The sequence below is a fragment of the Pseudochaenichthys georgianus genome, unplaced genomic scaffold, assembly GCF_902827115.2.
Source record: "Pseudochaenichthys georgianus unplaced genomic scaffold, fPseGeo1.2 scaffold_533_arrow_ctg1, whole genome shotgun sequence".
NCBI classification, from domain to species: Eukaryota; Metazoa; Chordata; class Actinopteri; order Perciformes; family Channichthyidae; genus Pseudochaenichthys; species Pseudochaenichthys georgianus.
The window spans coordinates 120,457-146,024 of record NW_027263094.1 but is presented as its reverse complement, the minus strand read 5'-3'; the positions used below and the strand labels follow the sequence as shown (position 1 = coordinate 146,024).

The 25,568-nt window shown below is 45.1% G+C and overlaps 2 protein-coding genes across 2 annotated transcripts in view; both read left to right on the top strand.

Moving 5' to 3' along the window:
• LOC117443084 (integrin alpha-11-like) overlaps positions 1-713 on the top strand; it is a gene marked incomplete at its 5' end in the record, with an annotated part of 33,519 nt that extends 32,806 nt beyond the window's left edge. The window contains 1 exon segment of the mRNA XM_034079021.1: positions 24-713. Within this exon segment, the coding sequence (XP_033934912.1) occupies positions 24-104 (81 nt within the window).
• Positions 714-10,114: 9,401 nt separating this feature from the next.
• LOC117443083 (NACHT, LRR and PYD domains-containing protein 3-like) lies at positions 10,115-25,496 on the top strand. The gene is made up of 11 exons (XM_071202540.1): positions 10,115-10,559; positions 10,660-11,568; positions 14,345-14,438; positions 14,532-14,774; positions 14,822-14,828; positions 14,910-15,189; positions 16,325-18,101; positions 18,184-18,357; positions 18,505-18,678; positions 19,049-19,095; positions 24,943-25,496. Exons 1-11 carry the CDS (start codon positions 10,115-10,117, stop codon positions 25,494-25,496), a joined length of 4,704 nt encoding a protein of 1,567 aa, XP_071058641.1.
• The last annotated feature ends 72 nt before the right edge of the window (positions 25,497-25,568 follow it).

The following is a 25,568-nucleotide window of genomic DNA, read 5'->3' as shown; positions in this document are numbered from 1 at the left end:
AACTTCTTCTGTTTTCCTCTCAGCTCGGCTTCTTCAACAGGCGCAGGAAACAGGAAGAGGAGGAGCAGCCGTCGACCAATGGGAAGGCAGCAGAGGAGCTGTGATGTCACAGTTCTTCAACTCATAAAGTCACAGATTTAAAACACCTTGTGCTTCTGAGAGGTCAAACTGTGAGCTGCAGAGACACAAAGTCCACTGTTTGCAGACGTAGCTTCCTGGTCTGAGTCCTCAGAGGTGCTGGACTTCGTGCGGACACTATTTACTTTGTTAGAAAAGGTTTAGTGAGTGCAAATACAGAGTCTGTCAAACACAGTGTCTGACCCACAATCCTTTGCACAGCAGGTAAATAGATGGACTTGTCGACATCACTTGTAAAGGCAGCTGCCATATGTACGAAAAGCATCCCCTGAAGGCATCACGAGACTCGACCTGTGGCGTCAAGTGGGTTCTGAAAGCAGAAGATGAAACGAAATATAAAGCGTATACAAAATGTAAAAGATAAAACACGAGACTACCTAAGATGGCTGTTTTTTTATTTGACACTAATGGACTTTGTAAATGCGTCTTACATGTTGTTTATTATTTCCACATTTATATCTGATGCACTTTTGTTGTATAAAATCAAACTTGAATTTTTGTGTGTAAATCTGTGTGAGTTAATAAGGATGGTGGCATTATCGTTGTTGTTGTTTCTGCATAGAGTTTGTACTGATGTGTTGATATTTTAATAAAGACTATAAAATAATACGATATTATGATGCTTATGTGCGTAAATTACATTTCTAGATGTTTTTAAGTTAATTTAGAAATCATTTTTATGTCTAACTTGTTTATTTCCTGCAGATTTGACTCAGACTGACTTTCACTTTAAATGGTGAGTTTAGTGTTTTTGACCCGAACCCGAACTCCTTACCGTCACAAAACAACATTTTATTTTCTATTCATTCTTTTGGATGTTTTCTTTCAGACGGAAAGGAAACATCCAAAATCACATTCGGGAGTTTTTTTTACCAACTTTGTCTGTTTGTGTCTGCAGATGTCTCCTAACACCTCGTTAGCATATTTAAACATAACATGTCAGACAAGTATCAGCTTTATTGTGATTGAAACAACATTTGTTTGAGCTAAGATATAGAGGAGAAAACTGCAGATAAAACTCTCAGTTTAAACAAAAAGCAACAGATAAGTTGTATATTAAATTACAATTCATTCATTATTGAGGCATTATTTTGTAACACACACACACGCACGCACGCACGCACGCACGCACACACACACACACACACTGAGGGCCACATGGTGCAGTTTTCAGAAGAAAAGGATTATGTCACCAGCAGGAACATTTAATAAAACATAAACTAAAAGCTGATTTTAAGATCATTCTCTCTCCTCGTTGCTGTTTCAGTAAAAAAAAAAAAACAGTGACACGTTTTTTTTTCACAAATAATTTCAAATCATGAGTAAAGCAGGCAAGTCTGTCGACTTCTCTGTAGAAACTCTCTCTCTCTCTCTCTCTCTCTCTCTCTCTCTGACTCTCTCTCTCTCTCTCTCTGACTCACTCTCTCTCTCGTTCGCTCACACACCTAAGAATTGCATTGTCACAATTACACTGTAGCTATGTAAACATGACAATAACAGCCTTGAACCTTGAACCTGAGACTTGATCTTTGTCTATGAATTCCTCCTGAGTGGAAAACTACTGGAGCACTTCAACCCCCGCTCCCTCAAAAATCAAATCAAGTTGTATTCATATAGCACATTTTAAACACACACACCATTCTCTCTGCAGGTGAGGGTGGAAGTAACAGTCAGTGTTGAGTAAAAAGCAAAGACTGAGGAGGACGAGATCAGCAGTGTTTCTGTGGACCTGAAGAGAGCTCAGCAGGTGAGAATAGGATTGGGTACCGAGCCCCGGTATTAAACGGGCCCCGGGGCTGAATTATTAAAGACCGTGGTACCGTTAAGCTCCGACATTATCGGTCTTTTTATCGGTACTGGAGACATGTAAAACATATATGTTATGTGTATTATTGCTACACAAACATTATATTGCAGTTTTACGGCCCGTCCACACTACAGCGTCGACAACTCCAATCTGCCCATTCACTTTGAATGGGGTGACGTCACGTTGCCTCGCTTTTTCGGCGAACAATGTTCAACTTCTGACGCCGGAGACGCCGGAGTAGCCAGCGCCAGCCAATCAAATCCCGTTTCTGAAAATCTGACAGCTCAAGCCGTAGCCAATCAAAACGCGTCTAAGCTGGGAGAGATATCCCGCCGTTCATTTCTATATTTCAAAAAAAGTTGGAGGAGAAACTAATTATCGCCGTAGCAATCACCCGGTGATGTATGACCAGACCCTCTTCACCTACCGGGATACAAACCGGAGGAACCAGCATGGAGGGAGGTGGCAGAGACAGTGGGGGAAACTGGTAGGTTTTCGCCTGTTTGGGGAGTTTATGTATATATATATATATATATATATATTGCTCGCATAAAATCCCCGGGGTTTTTGCTTTGTATGTCGGGGGCGGGAGATTCATGTGATTGGTTGTTGGTCGTGTTGCTTGAATAAAATCCCCAAGCTCCAGACACGCCCAGCTCCAAGCTTTTTTTGAAGCTGTAGTGTGGACGCTCCGTTAGTTTCACCAACTCCGTTTCTAATACGCAAAAAGACTGCAAAATGCGTCCATGATTGTTTTTAGTATTTTCGATCTCTCTTTCCCGTCTTTGTGCGAGGGGGCGGGGCAGTTTACACACACGCGGCTGCTTCATGCATGGAGGCTACATGCAGCAACACACACGGAAGAGATGGCGGAGAGAACGCGCTCCGAGGTGTGGTTAAACTTTACCCGTCTCGAGGTGGACGATGCTCGTTACCTAAAGTGCAATAAGAGAGTTCAGCATGTCAGGGCGGTAACACGAGCAATCTGTCTAAACATTTATCAAAAGTGCTCCACATCCAGACGGAGGAATGCACCGGGTTCGACTGTATCTCTAGCCGCTCTGTAGCCCCGTCCACGAGTAACGGTTCCACGTCAGGTGTTCTGTATGCTAGCAGCAACACAGAGTTAACTACATTATACAAACATAATGATTAGAGGTAACTGAGTTATTTAGTTTTTTAAAGTTTCAGCTATTCTGTTTACAGTTCTGTCATCACATTATTTAATACCATTTGTTAAAACATTGTTGTTTCTTTTGATGTGAAATATTATGTATTTAATTTAAATAAAAAGCAATGTTAGTTTTGTTCACAATTTGTTTAGTTAGTTTACCTTTTTTTCTTCTCCAAAAGAACCGATAAGAGTACCGTTAAAAGACCGGACCGATAAGCGGTATCGATAAAAGTAGTAGTACCGTTAAAACCTTAACGTGGTTGAGAATCCTCCAACAGGAGTAGTGGTGACTCGTCATTAGGGGCACAGCCCCACCTAGTGTCAGCAGAAAGTAATTAATAATTATTCCACAAATATGAAAAGAAATAAGATCATGTTTAGTCATCTGATCGTCTGTGCATTGCTGTTTTAGTCTGCGTTCTTCTGATTAGTGTCTACAGTGTACCTATTGAGTTGAGCCGCTCCTCCTTCGTGTCGAAAGGAGCCAGTTGAGGTGGTTCGGGCACCTAGTTAGGTTGCCACCTGGGCGCCTCCCTAGGGAGGTGTTCCAGGCACGTCCAGCTGGGAAGAGACCAAGGGGTAGACCTAGGACCAGGTGGAGGGACTATATCTCTTCTCTGGCCTGGGAGCGCCTTGGGACCCCCCAGTCAGAGCTGGTTGATGAGGGGAAAGGAACGTTTGGGGCTCTCTGCTGGAACTGCTACCCCGAGACCCGACCACGGATAAGCGGGAGAAGATGGATGGATGGATGGAGTGTACCTATTGAGCCGTTTTGAGCGATGTGGGGCAAGCCCCTCTCTCTTGCTGTCAAATGGCACTTTTCCACTGCATGGCCTCACTCGGCTTAGTACGGTATCGTTGGGCCTTGTTAGGTCGGGCTCACTTTATGCTGCGTTTCCATTACAGCTGGGGCAGTAACTATAGTAACGCAGTGTAGGCCCTCTGTTACCCTCTATCACCCTCAGCTAACATTCGTTCTCGCAAAACTTTCGAATTGGACTACTGCCCTGCATTGCACATCTTTACTGCACTGCACATTGTTTTTAATTTTAACTTATTTTAGACTTCTGCCTCCGTTGACGGCTGCCCTCACTCAGCCATCAAAGTGCTATCTGCTACATCGCCTACTTGTCTGTCTCCGTCCCACGCAACAACCGTGGACTCTCTGTGCCTCCTGCCTTCCTCTCTGGCGTACATAATATATATATATCCTTTATTTAACCAGGTAAAAGACTCATTGAGATTAAAATCTCTTTTCCAAGAGCGACCTGGCCAAGAAGGGCAGCATGTACAAAGTTACAACATATAAAACACAGACATGAAAGGCAGACAAATACAGCTGTAAAACACAAATAAAATGGCACATTAGCCAGTCAATATGCGAAGTAAAACAAACTATTAAAATCATTCAAAAACTGGCAACATTTAAAACAATTTCAGGATATACGAGCACTCACATCGACCAATGGTGTCGTGTTCTCTGTCCTTTAAGATGGACCTGAATTCCCCCATAGTGACTACATCTGAGAGTTTCAGCTCCTTCTGTACATTGTTCCAAGCTGTGGGGGCAGCATATCTAAAAGCTGTTTCACCCAGTTCTGTTCTCACTGTAGGAACCAGCGTCTGAACCACATCTTGGGAGCGCAGGCCATATGGACTTTCTCTTTGACACATATGTGTGCAAATGTAGGAGGGAACCAACCCAAGCAGAGATTTATAAATAAAACCCAACCAATGGGAAAGTCTGCGAGCAGACAAAGATGGCCAATTAGCAGCAGCATATAAAGTGAAATGGTGTACTCGATATCCACATCCAGTGATACATCGTAAGGCTCAATGGTACACAGTATCCAAGCTCTTTAGGCATTGGTCAGAGGCGTTCATGTCTAGCAGGTCACCATCATCTAATACGGGTAACAACGCTGCAGATATCAGATGTTTCCTCGTCTGAAAAGAGAAACAGGATTTATTCCTGTAAAAGAAACCTAATTTTATTTTTAGCTTTGAAACAACATTTTCCGTGTGTAACTTGAAAGACAAGTTCTGTTCAATAAGAAATCCCAGATATTTGTAAGTAGTGACCCTCTCAATGTCAGTCCCTTGTGCAGTACAAATATTGGGTAGAATAGATGCTAACTTTTTGCCATTCGAAAATATCATTACTTTGGATTTTTCAGCATTTAATACCAACTTTGGTTGATATAAATGGGTTTGTATTAGGGATGTCCCGATCACCTTTTTTTGCTCCCGATCCAATTCCGATCATTTGATTTTGACAATCTGCCGATACCGATTTTTCCCGATCCGATCTTTATGCAATGCATTAAGAGAAAAAAAAGGTAACAGATAACGGCTGGTCATCCAACGCGATGAATTCATCTATCTTGGCTGTTATTGTGTTGGCCTTTTCACTGTTCTGGGGCAGTTTCTCTTTCCTTTTGAAAGTCTCTGAAAGTGTCGGTTGTTTCAGTGCCGTTACCCGAGTGGCCGCTGTGTACTCGTCGTGTTGTTGTTGTTGGTGTTTGTTTCTCAGGTAGCGTATTAGATTGGTCGTGTTGAACGTAGCTCTGTTCTTTCCACCACGCGGAACCTCTGCCTTGCAAACATTGCATCTGGCTGTAACACTGCCTTCGCTTTCAATTTTATAATACTTCCAAACTCCTGACATTTTCTCTGTCCCGACTCCCGAGTCACCAGCTGAACGTAGCCTCTCGCTAGCTTGCTGCTGCTATTAGACACTGCGCCCACTCTGTTGCCAGATTTCAGAGGAATAAGCAACCAGGTCTATGAAAACAAGCCCAAGCAACACATACATGATGTTGTGTAATTTTAAACCAAAACTAAGTCCTCAGGATGACTTTAAGACGTGAACATGGTTATTTTTGTTTTGTAACATTAAATTAAAAAAAATATTTTATAAAAAAAATAAAAAATCCCGATCCCCGATTTTTTTCTCCCGATCCCCGATTTTTTGAAAATCACATGATCGGCTCCGATCCCCGATCACGTGATCGGATCGGGACATCTCTAGTTTTATGACATCAAAGGCAGACAGGAGGAAATCTAGACTTTGCTCTATAGAAGCGGAGGAACAATAAATAACAGTGTCATCTCCATAAAAATGGTAAGAAGCATTTGCTAAATTATTACATAGATTATTTACATATATGGTAAAAAGAATGCGTCCTAATATGGAACCTTGTGGCACACCCTTTGCTATCGAGAGGAAGGAAGAAAAGGACCCAGAAAATTGGACGTATTGGGTTCTCGCTGATAAATAATTTAAAAACCAACCTACAGTATGCCTAGATACGTGAAGTCTTTCCGTCAGGATGATATGATCAACTGTGACGCCTTTGACAAATCAATAAATAGAGCTGCACAATACTTTTTACAGTCCACTGCCTCAATTATGTTGTTCACCACTTTAATAGCAACAGTTGTTGTGCTGTGTTGTTTTCTAAAACCGGATTGGTGTTCTGACAAAATATCATTTGTGTCCAAGTATAATTTAAGTTGTTCACTGAGAAGCTTTTCGAGGACCTTCGCTACAACACATCATTTTGAAATTGGCCTATAATTATTAACAGATGAGGGATCCCCTCCTTTCAGTAAAGGAAGAACATATGCAGATTTCCATATGTTAGGAATCTCATTGTTGGAAAGAGTTAAATTGAAAAGATAAGTAAGCGGCTCAGCTATAAAGTCGGCTGCTAATTTAAGAAAATGAGGAGGAAGTTTGTCCGGACCTGCCGATTTGTGTGGATCTAGATTCTGCAATGCTTTATGGACCTCTATCACCTCGATAAAAGTAAAATTGAATGGCTGAGCCATGTGATGAAGGTGGTGAGGAATCAATGTTCTGTCCAGGGCCCGAATGTAGGGACTCAAACAAAGAACCAGATGAAATAAAATGTTCATTAAAGCAGTTGAGAATGGCCGATTTGTCAGTGAGGGTTTGCGAGTCTTTAACAATGCAGGCTGGTAATTCATTTTTAGTTTCTGTTCCAAATTAGTTTTTTATTACCTTCAAAAATTTCCTTGGATCATTTAAGTTACTAGTAGTATTAGAAATGTAGTACTCAGATTTAGCCTTTTTAACTAGGAAGGTGAATTTATTTCGGAGCTGTCTAAAAACAATCCAGTCCACTTAGGATTTCGATTTTCTGGCCCTTGCCCAGGCAATATTCCTTTCTTTTAGAATGCTGCCTGTGAGGACGAAACCAGGGATATTTTAGCCCTTTCACCCTAAATGTGCGGAAAGGAGCATGTTTGTTTATAATTCTAGTAAAAGCCTCATGAACATAATCCCATGCCAGTTCAACATCACTAATGAGAGAGATCTTGTTCCAATCAAAATCCCAAAGGTCATGAAAAAATGCTTGCTCGCAAAAATGTTTAAAGTGACGTTTAAAAACTATTTGTGGTCTTGTTTTTGGAAGCTTAGCTTGCCTGATTGTAGCTATAGCGCAATGGTCACTCATATCATTTACAAAAATACCAATATCCAAAAACTTATGAGGCGCATTTGTTAAAAATAAGTCGATAAGAGACGATTTATCTTGGTGTTTAAGATTAGGACGAGTTGGGCTATTGATAAATTGCGTAAGATTAAAAGAGTCACAGGTTGATTTAAAACTATCGGAGACAGAGGACAACCAGTCCCAATTAAAGTCTCCAGCAATTAAAATCTCATTAAAATCCAAGCAAGATAACTGACGACTCAATGATGATAAAGCCTCAATGCTTGCTGAAGGGAGTCTATAGCACCCTACAACAGTGATGAACTGACCCTTAAGAAGTTCCAATTTCAGCGCAAGTAGTTCAAATTGTCTGCTAAGAGACACAGATGATTGGATGGTAGCATGACATTTTGTTTTTACATAAATTGCAACACCACCACCTTTTCTGGGACGGTCACAACGAAACACATCGTAACCCTTAATTGCAATGTCTTTGTCCGTGAGAGATTTCTTTAGCCAAGTTTCAGATCAAACAAGAACATCAGAATCAGAGGACTTCCCCAGATTTTCATGTGGTCCATTTTAGGAAGTAGACTTCTGACATTGATGTGGATGATACCAAGACCCGACCTTGCTTTAAAATCATCAGGGGTACTCAGACAATTAAAATCTGGTCCAGGGTTTGGATGAACGTCTCCTGATAAGAGGAGCAGGATAACAATGAAACATTTCCTTTTCACCCAAGTTGTTGTTTGCATAGATTCATTATATCGGCCTATTACTCTCTTTCCACCATAGGAACACGAGCTCATCGAAAACAACCAGTTATAAGGACTAAAAAGACGAATAAGACAAGGTAGAGACATGAGATCTTGGAGATTAGAGTGCTCCAATTGACAGAGCTCTTAAACAAAGCAGAATCCCAGTTTGTGTCTTCACTAGGGAAGACGAGATGAGGCACATGTTGGACTTCATACCCTTCACGCACCTCATATGGATGGAGAATAGTCAGTAGGAGAAACGTGCTGGGTGACATGTGTCAGGAGGTCGAGAGGGCCTGCTGAAGAAATCCAGAAATCAGCACCGGAATTCCGTTCGCGTTTTCCGTCCTGCCGAAGATGAGAAATGCCAGGTCAGCGAGGTGAGAATCCGGTCCGGACTTTCAGTCCTCCCGAGAACGAAGATGACGTTGTTTGACGTCTCATGTAAACAGGAACACAAGCCCAGTCATGCTATGCTTTAGCTCAACGAACCCGTTCTTATTATACATGAACGATCCCAGTCCACCAAAGTCCAACGCAACACAGGTGGCGTTTCAGCTCCGGGAAGTGAGCACAGGCTCCGCAGTCCAAGCGGATGGAGTGGTCCCAGGAACGGAGCAGTAATGTTTAGCCGTAATGTTACGGCATCAACAACGCTCGCCCCGGGTGTACCATCTAAAACAGCTCACAGATATTGACCGGTGTTTTACAACGATAACATATATCACGTAGACAACACTAGAACAGACATGAGAGCACAGCGGACAGGGACAGACGTGCTGCCATCTTGGATTTTTGAAGTTCTAAATGCATGCTGATGGGGGGGACATCTGTCCTGTCCCGCTGTTCACATCCTCCTGCCATGTCGTGGATCTTCCTGGTCTCCACAACAATCCTCCACCTCTGTGCACCTAGCCCGCTAGCCGCTATCGCTGCTAACACACTGCTCCCAGCATTCCCGCCTGTCATCATGCTGAAATACTCACAGCTTCTGTCAGTCACCAACTCCTCCACCCCGTCTTCCATCTCAGTCATCAGACATCTTGGACTCCTTCGTCGACCCCGCTACATTCACCGAAGCACCCGCCGCAGTTTTGTTTACTTTCAGTACGCAACTTCTACTCCTCCTCACTCCCCCGCTCACCTACACCCCCAGCTGCATGAAATACCTGGAGCGGATCCCACTCCCCTCCGCCTCCCAACACATATAACAAGCCATTTCTCCCCACCATCAAGCAGCCTCCTCTGCTCCACTGCCCCCCCTCTAGTGCCCACCCCAGCACTGCTAACCTGGCCAACCTCATACCTCTAAGGCCTGCCACCACCCCTCCAACCCCCCATTTGACCAATGTTGCCCTCCTCAATATCCGGTCACTTAACAATAAAGCCCACTTCCTCCACGAAATAATTCTGGACAAATCCATCGACTTCCTTCTGCTCACCGAAACCTGGCAATAACCCAATGACTTCTTCTCCCTCCACCAAACATCCCCCCCTGGTTTGAATTACATCACTAAACCCCGCCCCTCACGCCGTGGTGGTGGGCTGGCTGTCATCTACAACCACAACATGCGGACTACAGAACTCACCCTCCCCTCAGTACCATCCTTCAAATTCCTCGCCTTCAAAGCCCCTCCCTCACTGACAGTTATCCTCATTTACCGCCCCCCCCAAACCACACCCCTCCTTCCTCTCTGATCTCACTGAACTCCTCACCATTGCTTCATCCCTCTCCTCACGTCTGTTACTCCTCGGCGACCTCAACATCGACATGGACTCCCCCACCTGCAAACTCGCTTCTGAATTCTCCTCCCTTCTGGACAATTTCTCAATTACCCAATATGTCACCTTCCCCACCCATGATAAAGGACACATCCTTGACCTTGTCTGCCCCACCAACCTCTCAGTACTCGACCTCCACCCCTGCCCCTTTCCCCTCTCTGACCACAAACTCATACAGTTCACCATCGCCTCCCCCGTCCGCCACCCCCCCCCATCCAGGAACATCACCTTCCGTAATGTATGCTCTGTTGATCTCCAGCACCTCTCCGACCTGCTGTCCTCTACTCTCCCCCTGGACTCGAACCTCAGCTCACCCGATGAACAACTCAACCACCTTAATTCCACCCTACTCGCCTCCCTCAATAGCCTGGCCCCCCTCAAAAGGAAAAATGTCACTTTTAAAACCTCCTCACCCTGGTTCACCCCTGCACTCCGTAAACTGAAGCAAACCGGCCGCCAGCTTGAACGCCTATCCATGAAATCATCCCTCACAGTTCACCTTGAATCCTACAAACTCCATCTCACTACCTACAGAGACCATCTTTACCGACCCCTCCCATAACCCCAGGAGCCTCTTCTCCACCGTCAACAAGCTCCTCAAACCCCGTGCTGACACCCTCCCTTCCTCCACTTCCACTCTATGCAGTGCATTCCTCCAGTTTTTCTCTGACAAAATCACTGCCATTAATCTCTCCCTATCCGCTGCATCTGACACACATACATCTCCCCCAGCATCCACCGCCACAATTTCTCCCCCCATCTCCCTGGACCTCCCGAGCCTTCCTCCTCCCCACGGCCGCCTCTCCCAGTTCACTCTGGTTACCCCCCCTGAAATACTCAAACTGATCAGCTCCTCCAAACCCACAACCTGCTCGCTTGACCCTCTACCCACCCCTCTACTGAAGTCCTGTCTCCCCGTCCTCTGCCCCTACCTTGTCAACCTGTTCAACTCCTCCCTGTCCCAAGGAACCGTTCCCTCTGCCTTCAAAACTGCTGCTGTCACTCCCATCCTCAAGAAACCCGGTCTGGATCCCTCCTCCCTCAGTAACTACCGCCCCGTCTCCAACCTCCCCTTTCTCTCAAAAACAATAGAACACATCATCTCCAAACAACTCCACCGCCATCTCCAAACCAACCAGCTTTTTGAACCCCTTCAGTCTGGTTTTCGTCCCCATCACAGCACAGAAACGGCCCTCATCAAAGTCCTCAATGACCTCCTCACCTCTGCTGACACCGGTTCCCTCAACATCCTTATCCTCCTCGACCTGAGTGCAGCCTTCGATACCGTGAGCCACACCATCCTGCTTACCCGACTCCATGACATCGGTATCGAAGGTACTGCACTCAGGTGGCTCCAGTCCTACCTCTCCGACAGATCCCACTTCATCTCCCTCAACAACCACTCCTCTGCCACAGCTTCAGTCACCCAAGGTGTTCCCCAAGGTTCAGTACTCGGCCCCCTCCTCTTCATCATCTACATCCTCCCCCTTGGTCAGATTCTCCGCCAATACAACCTGGACTTTCACTGCTATGCCGACGACACCCAGATTTACCTCAGCACCAAATCCCCCAACAACCCCCCCCTCACCCACATCGAATCCTGTCTGACTGCAATAAAATCCTGGATGCAACACAACTTCCTAAAACTCAACAGCAATACAAATGAACTCCTCCTCATCGGATCCAAATCCACCCTCAGCAAAACCCCCAACCTGACAGTCACCATTGATGGCACCCCTGTTTCCCCCTCCACCCAGGCACGCAACCTTGGCATCACATCACCCCGGTCCTCAAAGAACTCCACTGGCTCCCCGTTTCACACTGCATACACTACAAACTCCTGGTCCTCACTTTCAAAGCCCTCCACCATCTGCCCCCCCCTACCTCACTGACCTCCTGATCCTCTACCAACCACCCCGGTCCCTCAGATCCACCTCAGCCGGTTTGCTTTCCACCCTCAAGGCCAAACTCCGGAGCTTCGGGGATAGAGCCTTCTCTGTGGCAGCCCCGAAGCTCTGGAACTCCCTCCCCCAAGACCTCCGTGAGTCTGAGTCCCTCACCCTGTTCCAGTCCCGCCTCAAAACCCACCTCTTCAACTCTGTATCCATAAGCCCCGCCCCTCTCAACTCTGTATCCATAAGCCCCCCCCCTTTTCAACCAACTTCCTCCTGACTGCTTTTCTGTTTTTGTTTTGTTTCTTTGTTTCTTTTTGGTTTTGTTTTGTTTGTCTACCCTCCCTCCCAAATGTAAAGTGTCTTTGGGTTCAAGAAAAGCGCTATAGAAATATAATTTATTATTGTTATTAGGCAGAGCCGTGACGTCATCTTCAATGCGAAACACAACACCAACATCAGCCGTTAGCTGCTAGCACTCAGAGCCACACAGCTCTTCATATCAGAGTCCTGCAGGTCGGGTACCCGCAAAAAAGGTGATTCGAGGGTGGTATTTTTTCAAACGCTTTTTCCTGGGTTCGGTTCTGGGTAAAACAAAGATGATGCGGGTCGGGTCGCGGGTATTGCATAATAATACTAATAGGAGTCAGGTCCTCAGTGATGAGTCCATGTCAGGTCCTCAGTGATGAGTCCACATCAGGTCCTCAGTGAAGAGTCCACGTCAGGTCCTCAGTGAAGAGTCCATGTCAGGTCCTCAGTGATGAGTCCACATCAGGTCCTCAGTGATGAGTCCACGTCAGGTCCTCAGTGAAGAGTCCACGTCAGGTCCTCAGTGAAGAGTCCACATCAGGTCCTCAGTGATGAGTCCACGTCAGGTCCTCAGTGAAGAGTCCACGTCAGGTCCTCAGTGAAGAGTCCATGTCAGGTCCTCAGTGATGAGTCCATGTCAGGTCCTCAGTGATGAGTCCATGTCAGGTCCTCAGTGATGAGTCCATGTCAGGTCCTCAGTGATGAGTCCACGTCAGGTCCTCAGTGAAGAGTCCATGTCAGGTCCTCAGTGAAGAATCCATTTCAGGTCCTCAGTGATGTGGACATAGAGGAACCTGAAGCTGCTGACTCTCTCCAAGTAGTCCCATTGATGGCGATGGGGGCGTGTCCCTCTCTCTGCTGCTTCCAGTAATCCACAATCAGCTCCTAGGTTTTGCTGACGTTGAGATGGAGGTTGAAATCCTGGCACCAAGATGTCAGGTTTTTGACCTCCTCTCTGGACGCCGTCTCGTTGCCGTTGGTGATCAGGTCGTGTCGTCAGCAAACTTCACGATAGTGTTAGGGAATAATTCTCCTTTACTCCTAGATATCTAATCTTTTTGCCCTTTGATGTTTATGACCAATCCTGACGTCTGTTATCGCCCTTAAGGAATGGGCTGCTCCAGCTATATGTTGTTATTCCCAGTTTATGACCGGGCAACTCTCGGTCACAAATGGTTTATGGTTGTGAGAACGCTGGAACATTTCTTCTCTGTGTTTGTGGACTCCAAGGTGTACTCTTCGAGCCTGAGGGTCAGACAAGTGATTCAGTGTTCCCAGATGTTTAGGTTATCTCCCCCAATATGTTGATTACTCTCTGTGAACTAGTTAAAAGGTCTAGGAAGAGAGAGGCGCTTCAGAATTGACGTGGCAACCCTCCCGTGCAGTCAGAACCTCTGGCTGCTGTGACTCGTGATGTGAATTCTCCGGCCCATACTCGTAATAAACCATCAGTGTTTGACATCAAAGCTCCAACTCTCCTCGTGTCTCTCTGAGTCCCGACTCTCCATTGCTGCAGAAGTTTCCCTTACAGATAGTGTTGGAGCTGTGTGTGGCCATGCAGTCGTTTGTGAACAAGGAGGAGAGGGCTGAGCACGCAACCTTGAGGGGCTCCGGTGTTGAGGATCAGGGTGGAGGATATAATGTTTCCCACCCGTAATGCCTGGGGTCTGCCCGTCAGGAAGTTCAGGATCCAGTCACAGAGGGCGCTGTCGAGCCCGAGGTCTCTGTTCTCGATGACCAGCGTGGAGGGCACAATGGTGTTGAAAGCTGAACTGTAGTAAATTAAGTTTTGTCTCAATTAACAAGTTAACCACATATTTAAAACTGAGACATTTGATGACTTCTGGGTGTGCTGTAAGAAGTCTTGACAATCACAAAAACATATTAGGGGTCAAAAAACTGAGTTTCTGAGTGGGCCGGGGGCTGTGGGACATCTGAGAGGACATCTGAGAGGAGGGGCATTAATGTGTCCTGTGATGTTCTTGTTGTGATGAGCATGTTGTTGTGTTTGTGTCAAGGTGGAGGTTCTGCTATGGATCAGTGTGAGGACAGAGAGGAGGGAGCCCCCCCCTCTTTGTGTGGGGAACACGACAGCCAGACCAAAGCTCAGAGGTGAGATCTCCAACTGTCCAGGACTCTTCTCCATGTCACAGCTCAGCACTCCTTATTCACTCAGAGCTCTGTGTGTTGTGTTCCAGCCTAGAGGACACACCACATTCTGCTGGACCTGGACCTGGACCTGGACCTGGACCTGGACCTGGACCTGGACCTGGATCTGAACCTATACCTGGACCTGGACCTGGACCTAAATCTGGATCTGAACCTATACCTGGACCTGGACCTGGATCTGAACCTATACCTGGACCTGGACCTGGACCTGAACCTGGACCTGAACCTGGATCTGGACCTGAACCTGTACCTGGACCTGAACCTGGACCTGAACCTGAAGTAGTAGGTTATTTGCCTTAAAATAAGTAGTATTGTTGCTGAAAAAGGAAGAATGTTGTTTTTTTCATGAACCCGTGTTATTTCAGATGTAAGATTATATAATATTTTGTGTTGGTATCTTTTGGATCTCTGCAGGGAGAAAATATGGCGACACTGAAAAAGATCCTCTTCAGAACTTTAGAACAATTGGGGAAAGAAGACTTTGAAGAATTCAAGTGGCACCTGCAGCTGGAGGTCCTAGGATTCGAAGGAATCCCAAAGAGTCGACTAGAGGGTGCATCTCGGACGCAAACTGTGGACCACATGTTTCTGAACTACTGCATTAACACTATTACAGTGACCAGAAACGTTTTGAAGGAGATTAATCAGAATCTTCTGGAGGAGAAATTATCAGAAATCCCTTCAGAACCGACAGGTAGGTCATTAGTTAAAAAATAGTTGAACAAACAGGGAACCTGAAGTCCGGTAAATCACAATGATTACATGGTTTGGATGTGTCCTCCTGATATACCACACAGAGAAACACCACCTGCACATGGTGTCAGGGTTCAGGTTCCCCCACGGCCCTGAAAGCTCAGTGGTCAGGGTCAATAGTCTCTTGCAGGGTCACTTTTTAGATCAGCTACTTAGAAAAAAAGCAACCCTATCAGGCAGACCAGGTCCTCATCCTGCAGCCAGGCACCGGGGTCTACACACCACTGGGTCTAAGGGTCTAATCAATGCCAGTTGGGTTGTAGGTGAAGGAGAGGAACATGGTATACAAACTTCAAACAACCGTCACCTCTCTGCTGGGGACGGATCCAGTGCCGGTGTGGGAGGTGGAGCAGGACCAACTAGACAAAGTTGGGCTCACCTCTACACATTGAACCAGCTCTGGAAAGAAACTCCTGGATAGGGATTAGGCTCTCTCCTTTCCCAGAGTTACCCAGTTCACCTTTGAGGTTCATTGAGATGAAAGCTGTCCCTGTTCTCTCTGCCGACGCATCGACCAACAGTTCAGAGTATCTTGCTCTCTTGCAGTCTCTGGGTCAGGGCACCAGCTGGGGATACGTTCAGTAGTTAGGCTGGGGCTACACATTTGCAAGAAGGAGTCAATAGAGTTTTCCATCCACCCTGTCTTATGGACGAAGGGAAAGATTATTACTGTGACCCCCAGGGCGTCTTGTTGATAGTAGCCTATTGCAGGATTATGCAGTATTGGGACAATTACTAAGAGCAATCCACTTCCTGTATAACTGGAGTGAGAGCTGAGTCCACATCCTCAGAGGTCGATCTGCCAGGGTCGTGCCTCGTCTTCCAGCAGCAGGAATAAGAGTCGTCAGGGTTAGGGCCATGGTTCTCTGGGGACCACTGATTGTTCATCCTGGTTTCGAAAATATCTTTTTTCAAAGAAACATTTTTGGAAAGCAACAAGATGCGGCGTCTTGATCCAAGGAAAATAATCGACTGTCATGTCAAAAATGTGTAAAATTATGAACCAAACTTGTGATGGTTATTTTATGTTAATTGTAGTATTGTCTCAATTGTGATTTTATTTTTTCATCATTCAGAGATTCTTACTCAGTGCCAAGGGAACCTCAAATTCAACCTGAAGAATAAAATTGAGAAAATCATGGAAAAGGGTAATTCAAGACCTCTAAATGAAATCTACACAGAGATCCACATCACCATGGGAGAAACTACAGCTGAAGAACATGAGGTCAGACAGATTGAAACAGCATCCAGGAAACCAGACAGGCCAGACACAACCATCAAACAAGAAGACCTCTTTAAAGCCTCACCTGGAAGAGATGCACCAATCAGGGTGTTGACAAAGGGAGTGGCTGGCATCGGGAAAACAGTCTTAACACAGAAGTTCACTCTGGACTGGGCTGAAGGCAAAGCCAACCAGGACATCCAGTTCACATTTCCATTACCTTTCAGAGAGCTAAATAGGCTGAAGAAAAAATACAGCTTGGTGGAACTTGTTCATCTCTTCTTCTCTGAAACCAGAGACGCAGGAATCTGCAGGTTTGATCAGTTCTCGGTTGTGTTCATCTTTGACGGTCTGGATGAGTGTCGACTTCCTCTGGACTTCCTCAACACTGAGGTCCTGACTGATGTCACAGAGTCCACCTCAGTGGATGTGCTGCTGACAAACCTCATCAGGGGGAAGCTGCTTCCCTCGGCTCGCCTCTGGATAACCACACGACCTGCAGCAGCCAATCAGATCCCTCCTGAGTGTGTGGACATGGTGACAGAGGTCCGAGGGTTCACTGACCCACAGAAGGAGGAGTACTTCAGGAAGAGATTCAGAGATCAGGAGCAGGCCGGCACCATCATCTCCCACATCAAGACCTCACGAAGCCTCCACATCATGTGCCACATCCCAGTCTTCTGCTGGATCTCTGCTTCAGTTCTGGAGAAAGTGTTGAAAACCAGAGAGGGAGGAGAGCTGCCCAAGACCCTGACTGAGATGTACATCCACTTCCTGGTGATTCAGTCCAAAGTGAAGAACGTCAAGTATGATGGAGGAGCTGAGACGGATCCACACTGGAGTCCAGAGAGCAGGAAGATGATGGAGGCTCTGGGGAAACTGGCTTTTGAGCAGCTGCAGAAAGGCAACCTGATCTTCTATGATCACGACCTGACAGAGTGTGGCATCGATATCAGAGCAGCCTCAGTGTACTCAGGAGTGTTCACACAGGTCTTTAGAGAGGAGGGTGACCTGTACAAGGACACGGTGTTCTGCTTCGTCCATCTGAGCGTTCAGGAGTTTCTGGCTGCTCTTCATGTCCATCTGACCTTCATCACCTCTGGAGTCAACCTGCTGGCAGAAGAATCAACAACCTCCTGGTTGCTTAAAGTATTCAGACCTCAACCTACACTAACACATCTCTACCAGAGGGCTGTGGACCAGGCCTTACAGAGTCCAAACGGACACCTGGACTTGTTACTCCGCTTCCTCCTGGGTGTTTCACTGCAGACCAATCAGAAACTCCTACATGGCCTGCTGAAAGAAACAGAAAGTAGCTCAGAGACCAACCAGGAGACAGTTGAGTACATCAAGAAGAAGATAAATGAGAACCCGTCTCTGGAGAGAAGCATCAACCTGTTCCACTGTCTGAATGAACTGAATGATCGTTCTCTAGAGGAGCAGATCCAACAGTACTTGAGTTCAGGAAGTCTCTCCACAGATAATCTGTCTCCTGCTCAGTGGTCAGCTCTGGTCTTCATCTTACTGTCATCAGGAGAAGATCTGGATGTCTTTGACCTGAATAAATACTCTGCTTCAGAGAAGGCTCTTCTGAGGCTGCTGCCAGTGGTCAAAGCCTCCAGGGAAGCTCTGTAAGTGGAGATAGAAACAACATTGATCAGTTTTAAAAATGATAAATAAAATAAATGGTGTTCATTGCTAATCCCTCCCCAGGCTGAGTGGCTGTAAGCTGTCAGAGAGAAGCTGTGCAGCTCTGTCCTCAGTCCTCAGCTCCCAGTCCTCTAGTCTGAGAGAGCTGGACCTGAGTAACAACGACCTGCAGGATTCAGGAGTGAAGCTGCTGTCTGCTGGACTGGAGAGTCCACACTGTGAACTGGAGACTCTCAGGTCAGGGTTCACCTTTTATTTTCAAGCAGTTTAACTTTTAATCCTTTTTATCCAGCTTCTGGTTCATGTTGATGAAGATGGTCGACGTCTGTATGTTTTTCCTTCTGCTTTTTAAAACACTGAGTTTACTGTATTCCCTGGTTCCAGTCTGGCAGGCTGTCTGGTCACAGAGGAAGGCTGTGTTTCTCTGGCTTCAGCTCTGAGCTCCAACCCCTCCCATCTGAGAGAGCTGGACCTGAGCTACAATCATCCAGGAGACTCAGGAGAGAAGCTGCTGTCTGCTGGACTGGAGGACCCCCTCTGGAGACTGGAGACACTCAGGTATGGACAGACAGACGCAAGTGATCAACAGCGGTTCAGTTTGGATAGTTCTGACTGAGTTCGGCTAACACAGCTACACTCACAGCAGGACTCATGTCTACTCCCTAATTGCTCGCTGTTGTTTTCTTTTTTTCTTTATATCTTTCTCATCTGTGTTTTTTGTGTCATAATGTGCATATTGCTGAACAGAACTATGAACAGATGTATGTCCTTCCTGTAAAGATGCAATGTACAATATGCTGTGACAATTTTTGACACTAAATGCCAACAAAAAAGCTTCCTCTAAGAAAGTAAACTCCGCTCCACGAGGTACCAGCAGCTAGGACTCATGTTGGATAGAGCATCACCCTGACTGTGTTTCTTCCTCCAGGCTGGACCACGGTGGAGAGCAGAGGCTAAAACCAGGTCTGAGGAAGTGTAAGTGTGGATCAGTCAGCTTCTCTCTAAAGACAAAGATGATGGAGGTGGTATTTATTCATTACACGACTGACATGCATCGCCTTTAAACTTTATAATATTATGACACTTATATAGCGCTATTATAGAAAGGATCAGGGCTGTCCCTGGCCAACTTGAGGCCCCACGCAAAGTGATATGATGAGGCCCTCTGTTTCGATGACCGCAGTGGTCATCCAGTGGAGCCTTACCGCGCCACACTAATTGTGCCACATAAGCGCATAGGTGCGCCGCATTTGCAGCTCAGTTGAGGACCCCTCCACAAGGTGAGGCCCCACGCAGTCTGGGGTGTCCAATATATGGAGTAAGTGAGCTTGCATATGGTCCTGCTGTACACTCAATAACTTAGCATGAACTGGCATTGATATATGGAGTAAGTGGGCTTGCATATGGTCCTGCTGTACACTCAATAACTTAGCATTAACTGGCTTTGATATATGGAGTAAGTGGGCTTGCATATGGTCCTGCTGTACGCTCAATAACTTAGCATTAACTGGCTTTGATATATGGAGTAAGTGGGATTGCATATGGTCCTGCTGTACACTCAATAACTTAGCATGAACTGGCTTTGATATATGGAGTTAGTGGGCTTGCATATGGTCCTGCTGTACTCTCAATAACTTAGCATTAACTGGCTTTGATATATGGAGTAAGTGGGCTTGCATACGGTCCTGCTGTACACTCAATAACTTAGCATGAACTGGCTTTGATATATGGAGTAAGTGGTCTTGCATATGGTCCTGCTGTACACTCCATAACTTGTAGATCCCACATCTCAATATGGAAGCCCACTTGCCTGGGGGGTTCCCACTTCAGGACTCCCACATCTCAATATGGAAGCCCACTTCTCAATATTATTAATAATTCCAAAATAATAATAATAATAGTTTTTATAACTATTAAATATGCACTTGGGTCAATTCATAAGTAGCGCTGTGGTGCAGTGAGCAGTGAAATCTGGGTAAAAGTTATGTGAATGCAGCAGCAGCAGGCTGTGACACGGTGGTACACAACGATGTGTACACTGGGTCATTCAGAATGTGCTATTTCTGCATAAATAGCACATTCTGAACATATGTCAAACAGAGATTCCTATTAAAAGTTATCTATATATACCTATGGGGATTGGGGCGATGACCCACATCTCAATATGGAAGCCCACTTCTCAATATTATTAATAATTCCATAATAATTATAATAATAATTGTTATAACTATTAAATATGCACCCATATTGACTTGGGTCACATATAATAATGAATTCAAGGAACTCAAGACTTGATGCCATGGGCGGGATTCGCTCTCACCACACCAAGGAGCGAGTCTCATTCCATTTCCCCACAAGTGGCGCTAAAAGCTTATCGAACAAAAGTATCATATATAGACTCCACTATAAAGTAAAAAGACATTTCTCTATCATTTTGGCAATCAAAATTGACAAAACAACACATCAAATCACATCCACAAATCAATACGAAGCTAATGAAACCACTTTCAGACTCCTGAACGCGTGTTTACAAGTTTTAAAACGTAGCAATGGCTTTTCACATCACACCATTGTGTGATATATGATTCATATGATTAATATGATGAAATTAATGTGTATAATGTTTTTAAATGTTCCCAATGATTGTTCTTATAATGTTTCTTAAATGTTTTTGTATAAATGTATTTGTTCTGCTATATAATATGGAGAGTCTGACAGGAGTTTCGATCCCGTGTCACCCGTGTAGCGACCTGGATCGCCTCAAGCTTATAGCTGTGTTGTCTATTATAAACATTCTGAACGGCATATTTACCTATGTTTTCCACCATCAAAATGTACAAACGACACATCAAATCACATCTACAGATGAAGACGAAGCGAATGGAATTACTCGCAGACTCCTAGTGTGTGTAAATTGAGACGTGAGATCTCTCACATTTCTGGGCTAACCAGAAATGTAAATAGTGCTAAAACAGAAAAACTCTACATGCTAGGAGTCTATGGAGTACTTCCATTCACTTCGTCTTGATCGCATTGTTTGTCCATTTTGATGGTGGAAAACAAAGGGAAATGTATTTTGCTCATTGAAATTATTAAAGTGAAGCTGAAAGTGACGTCATTGTTGAGAAACGGAGAGAGCAGGGGAGATAGATCTCACGTCTCGATTTATACACACTATGAGTCTGGCAGTACGTCCATTCGCTTCGTTTTCATCTGTAGATGTGAATTGATGTGTCGTTTGTACATTTTACTGGTGGAAAACAAAGCTAAATGTCTCATTACTCTATTGACGAATCTATAAAGCACACTTATTCTCCATAAGCTCTCAGCGCCACTTGTGGGGCATTGAGATAAGCACTGGTCTTTGGTCCGGTAGGTCCCGAAACTGGTAGTCAAAATAGAATTATTATAATATATTATAGATATTATACTATATATATATTGTGGTGCACTTTTTTTTTTATTCAAATATTGCTATATCTGCAATCAAAGTCAGTCCCTCCCAGTACTGGGTACTAGTTAATTCCACTATCCCCACTATATTTAAAAATTAAGTCATATATAAAAAAATAATTTAATAAAGTCTGAGTTAACTTTTTTTGAGATCCATAGAAAAGGGGTGAAAATGGAAAAAAAGTATCTGAAAATAGTGTCCCGTAAGGCGGGTAGAGTCCCTGACAACTCCCCTTATATTCCTCCAGAGTCAGAAAAAGTATGTTAACTTTTGGAAGAACCAGAGGAAGGGGTGAAAATGGATGAAATGTATCCGAAAATAGTGCCTCATATGTGGGTAGAGTCCCCTGACAACTCCCCTTACATTCCTCCAGAGTCAGAAAAAGCACGTTAACTTTTGGAAGAACCAGAGGAAGGGATTTCACGTTTTTTTTATTAAAAATATCTTATAGGAGCGAAACGGTAGCAGCTGGATCCCTGAAATTATACACCAGTGTACTACATATAGCGGGGAACATTTGCTGTGAATATCAATTACGTCACTCAAATGCTTGATTTTATATCAATATTATTCCAATGAAAAGCTCATTTGTCCGATCGTGCTACTAATTCGTATCTTTTGATAACAACGTCTGATCGGTTCGGGCTCAATGGCTATTCCCCACCGTTAATTATTCCGCATCCAATGGTACCCTCCGTGAGTCTCTAGAACCGCAGGGGGCGGAGCTAGGGCAGTCAGACGCCAATGGCAGTAATGCATGATGGCATTTGATTGAAAAAAGGTTCTGGGTGGGCTAGGGTGCCCATATTTCAGATTCCTGATCTGGGCCCTATTTAGAGGCCCCCTGTGAAAACATTATCTCTTTAGCCCTTTTCAAAGTACTTTAAACACTCACGGAGCACTGCGGCTTCTCAAAAGGCCTTAACGGAAGGTTTTGTTACATTTTAAGCCGTAACCTTTGACATTTAGTCGCACCAGAGGCATTCATCTGCATCTGCTCTCCGAGATGGTTAAAATGACATCAAGCTCAAAGCGGTCGGACCTTCCTTTGTGCTGTAAAGGGCACCGTACGGCATGAAAGCGTGACCTTTGACCTTTGGAGCTTTGTTACATTTTAAGCCGTAACCTTTCACATTAGGAGCAGCAGAGGCATCAATCTGCATGTAATCTTCGAGCCGGTTCTAATGAGAGCAAGCTCAAAGCGGTCGGAACTTCCTTTGCGTCATCGAGGGTACTGTCGGCATTGCGAATGTGACCTCTGACCTCGGTTTTGACCTTGTCCGAGGTCGCAGAGTCCCCAAATTTTGCAAGCGGGTTCCACACAAGTGCAACAACACACTCTTGAAGTTTCGGAGCGCCAACCACATTTTTTTAATTTTTTTAAATGTTCTTCCCCTCTGCCAACACAAGCCTGTCAGATGCTAAGCTCCAGACAGCATTTTGTGAGAAAGTTTGACATTTTATTGAAAAACAGTTCTGGGTGGGTTACAGTTTACATACTTCAGATTCCTGATCGGGGCCCTATTTAGAGGCCCCCTGTGAAAGAATTATCTCTTTAGCCCTTTGCAAAGTACTTTAAACACTCACGGAGCACTGCGGCTTCCCAAAAGGCCTTAACGGAAGGTTTTGGTACATTTTAAGCCGTAACCTTTGAAATGTAGTCGCACCAGAGGCATCCATTTGCATACATTTGCATCTGCTCTCCAAGATGGTTAAAATGACATCAAGCTCCAAGCGGTCGGACCTTCCTTTGTGCTGTAAAGGGCACCGTACAGCATGAAAGCGTGACCTTTGACCTTTGGAGCTTTGTTACATTTCAAGCCGTAACCTTTGACATTAGGAGCAGCAGAGGCATCAATCTGCATGTACTTTTCGAGCCGGTTCTAATGAGAGCAGGTTCAAGGCGGTCGGACCTTCCTTTCCGCCATAAAGGGCACAGTACGGCATGAAAACGTGACCTCTGACCTCGGTTTTGACCTTGTGGAAGGTCGCAGGGTCCCCATATTTTGCAAGCGGGTTCCACACAAGCTAAACAACACACTCTCAAAGGCTCGGAGCGCCAAGCACATTTTTGGAATTTTTTTCAATTTGCTCATTCTTCTCCAGCACTAGCCTCTCAGACTATTCACGTAAATCAGGATTATGTGAGAAATTTTAAATGTTATTGAAAAAAAAATCATGGGTGGGTTTAAGTTTCCATACTTCAGATTCCCAGACACCCCCCCCCCCATAAGTATAAGTACATGGTAAAAATATTTGTTTAATATGTGGTAAGTGGGCTCTCATATTGACTTTCTGCCACCCCCCATGCAGTACAAGTACAACCCTATTAGAAGACCGCCACCTAGGGTCCAATAACATGCACCACACGCATATGTTGTGTCCGGCACAAATATGGTGGCGACGGGACTGCAAATTCAGTGGACCCCACTTTATGGGGGGCGGGGATAATGGAAGCCATTTTGAAATATGTCCGAAATTCCATGCGGAATGTCTAAAATATATTTATTTTGTCCACCCGTTCTTGAGGTATACATTTGTTGTGTTTTTGGTGCCCCCTATTCGCCAAAATTAACGTGCTTTTTTGTGCCTATTCCCCAAGACAGACTGAATTTATCCACTGAAATCTGTGATATTTGGATACATTTCGGATGAATTGTTAACATTTATGTCTAGGCCACACCTTTTTGTTAATACGTTTTGATTGATGTCGAACACATTTTTTCAAATCTCGTGCTCATTTTCTACGGTAATGTGTCTGACCCTCCACTGATGCTGTGCACTAAGTCAAAATCAAAAAATGGAAAGTGAAGTTAACATTTCACTGTTTTTCACATTATGCTAATAAAAAAATCAAAGTAAGCGGAGCTTCGGGATACAAGAGGATAATAGGTAGAGCTGCTCCACCCGGGTAAGTGTGCCAAATTTCAGGTGGCGCTAGAGAGCATGTGGGAAATGTTTCACCCATCGAATCCAAAATGTAACATTTGTCACCCGTCCTGCCGGCGTTGCCAAATGTCGCTACATTAATAGTGTCGTAACCCCCTCAAAAACAGGTCCAATCCCCAGACTTAAGAATTATAATAATAATTCTATACATTACAATAGGTCTTCGCACACTTCGTGCTCAGGCCCTAATAATAATAGCAATAATAATTCGGAGGGGGGGGCGCGGCTGTTCTTATGTTCTCTGAGGGGAGGCTCACCTTCCCACACTTTGAAAACCCCTGGTAATATTAGCACATTCAACTGAAATCGTCTCCGTGTGGACGGGGCCTTATATAGCGCTATTATAGAAAATATCACCAACAGAGAGTAAAGCCTTCAGGTGGGTCTGATGATAAACTGCTGTCTGTGTCTCTCATCAGATTCCTGTGAACTCACCCTGGACTCAAACACAGCATACAGAGAACTCAAACTGTCTGACAACAACGGGAAGGTGACATGTGTGAGAGAGGAGGAGCCATATCCTGATCATCCAGAGAGGTTTGACTCCTACTTGCCTCAGCTGATGTGTAGAGAGGCTCTGACTGGTCGCTGTTACTGGGAGTTCGAGTGGAGAGGAGGGGTTCGTATATCAGTGACTTACAGAGGAATCAGCAGGAAAGGAAACAGAGGGGACTGTTGGTTTGGAGAGAATGATCAGTCCTGGAGTCTGAAATGCACTGGTTATGGTTACGATGTCTGTCATAATAACACATCAATACGCATCTCCTCCTCTTCCTCCTCCTCCTTCTCCCCCTCTGGTAGAGTAGCAGTGTATCTGGATCTTCCTGCTGGCTCTCTCTCCTTCTACAGAGTCTCCTCTGACACACTGACCCACCTCCACACCATCAGAACCACATTCACTGAACCTCTCTATGCTGGGTTCTGGTTTGGGTTAGTGTCTGGTGTCTCCTCAGCGTCTCTGTGTCCTCTGTAGGAAGAGATCACTTCCTGTTCTGGGTTTAAGGGTTGGTGTTTTAAATCTGGCTCACTGATTGTGTCTTTACTG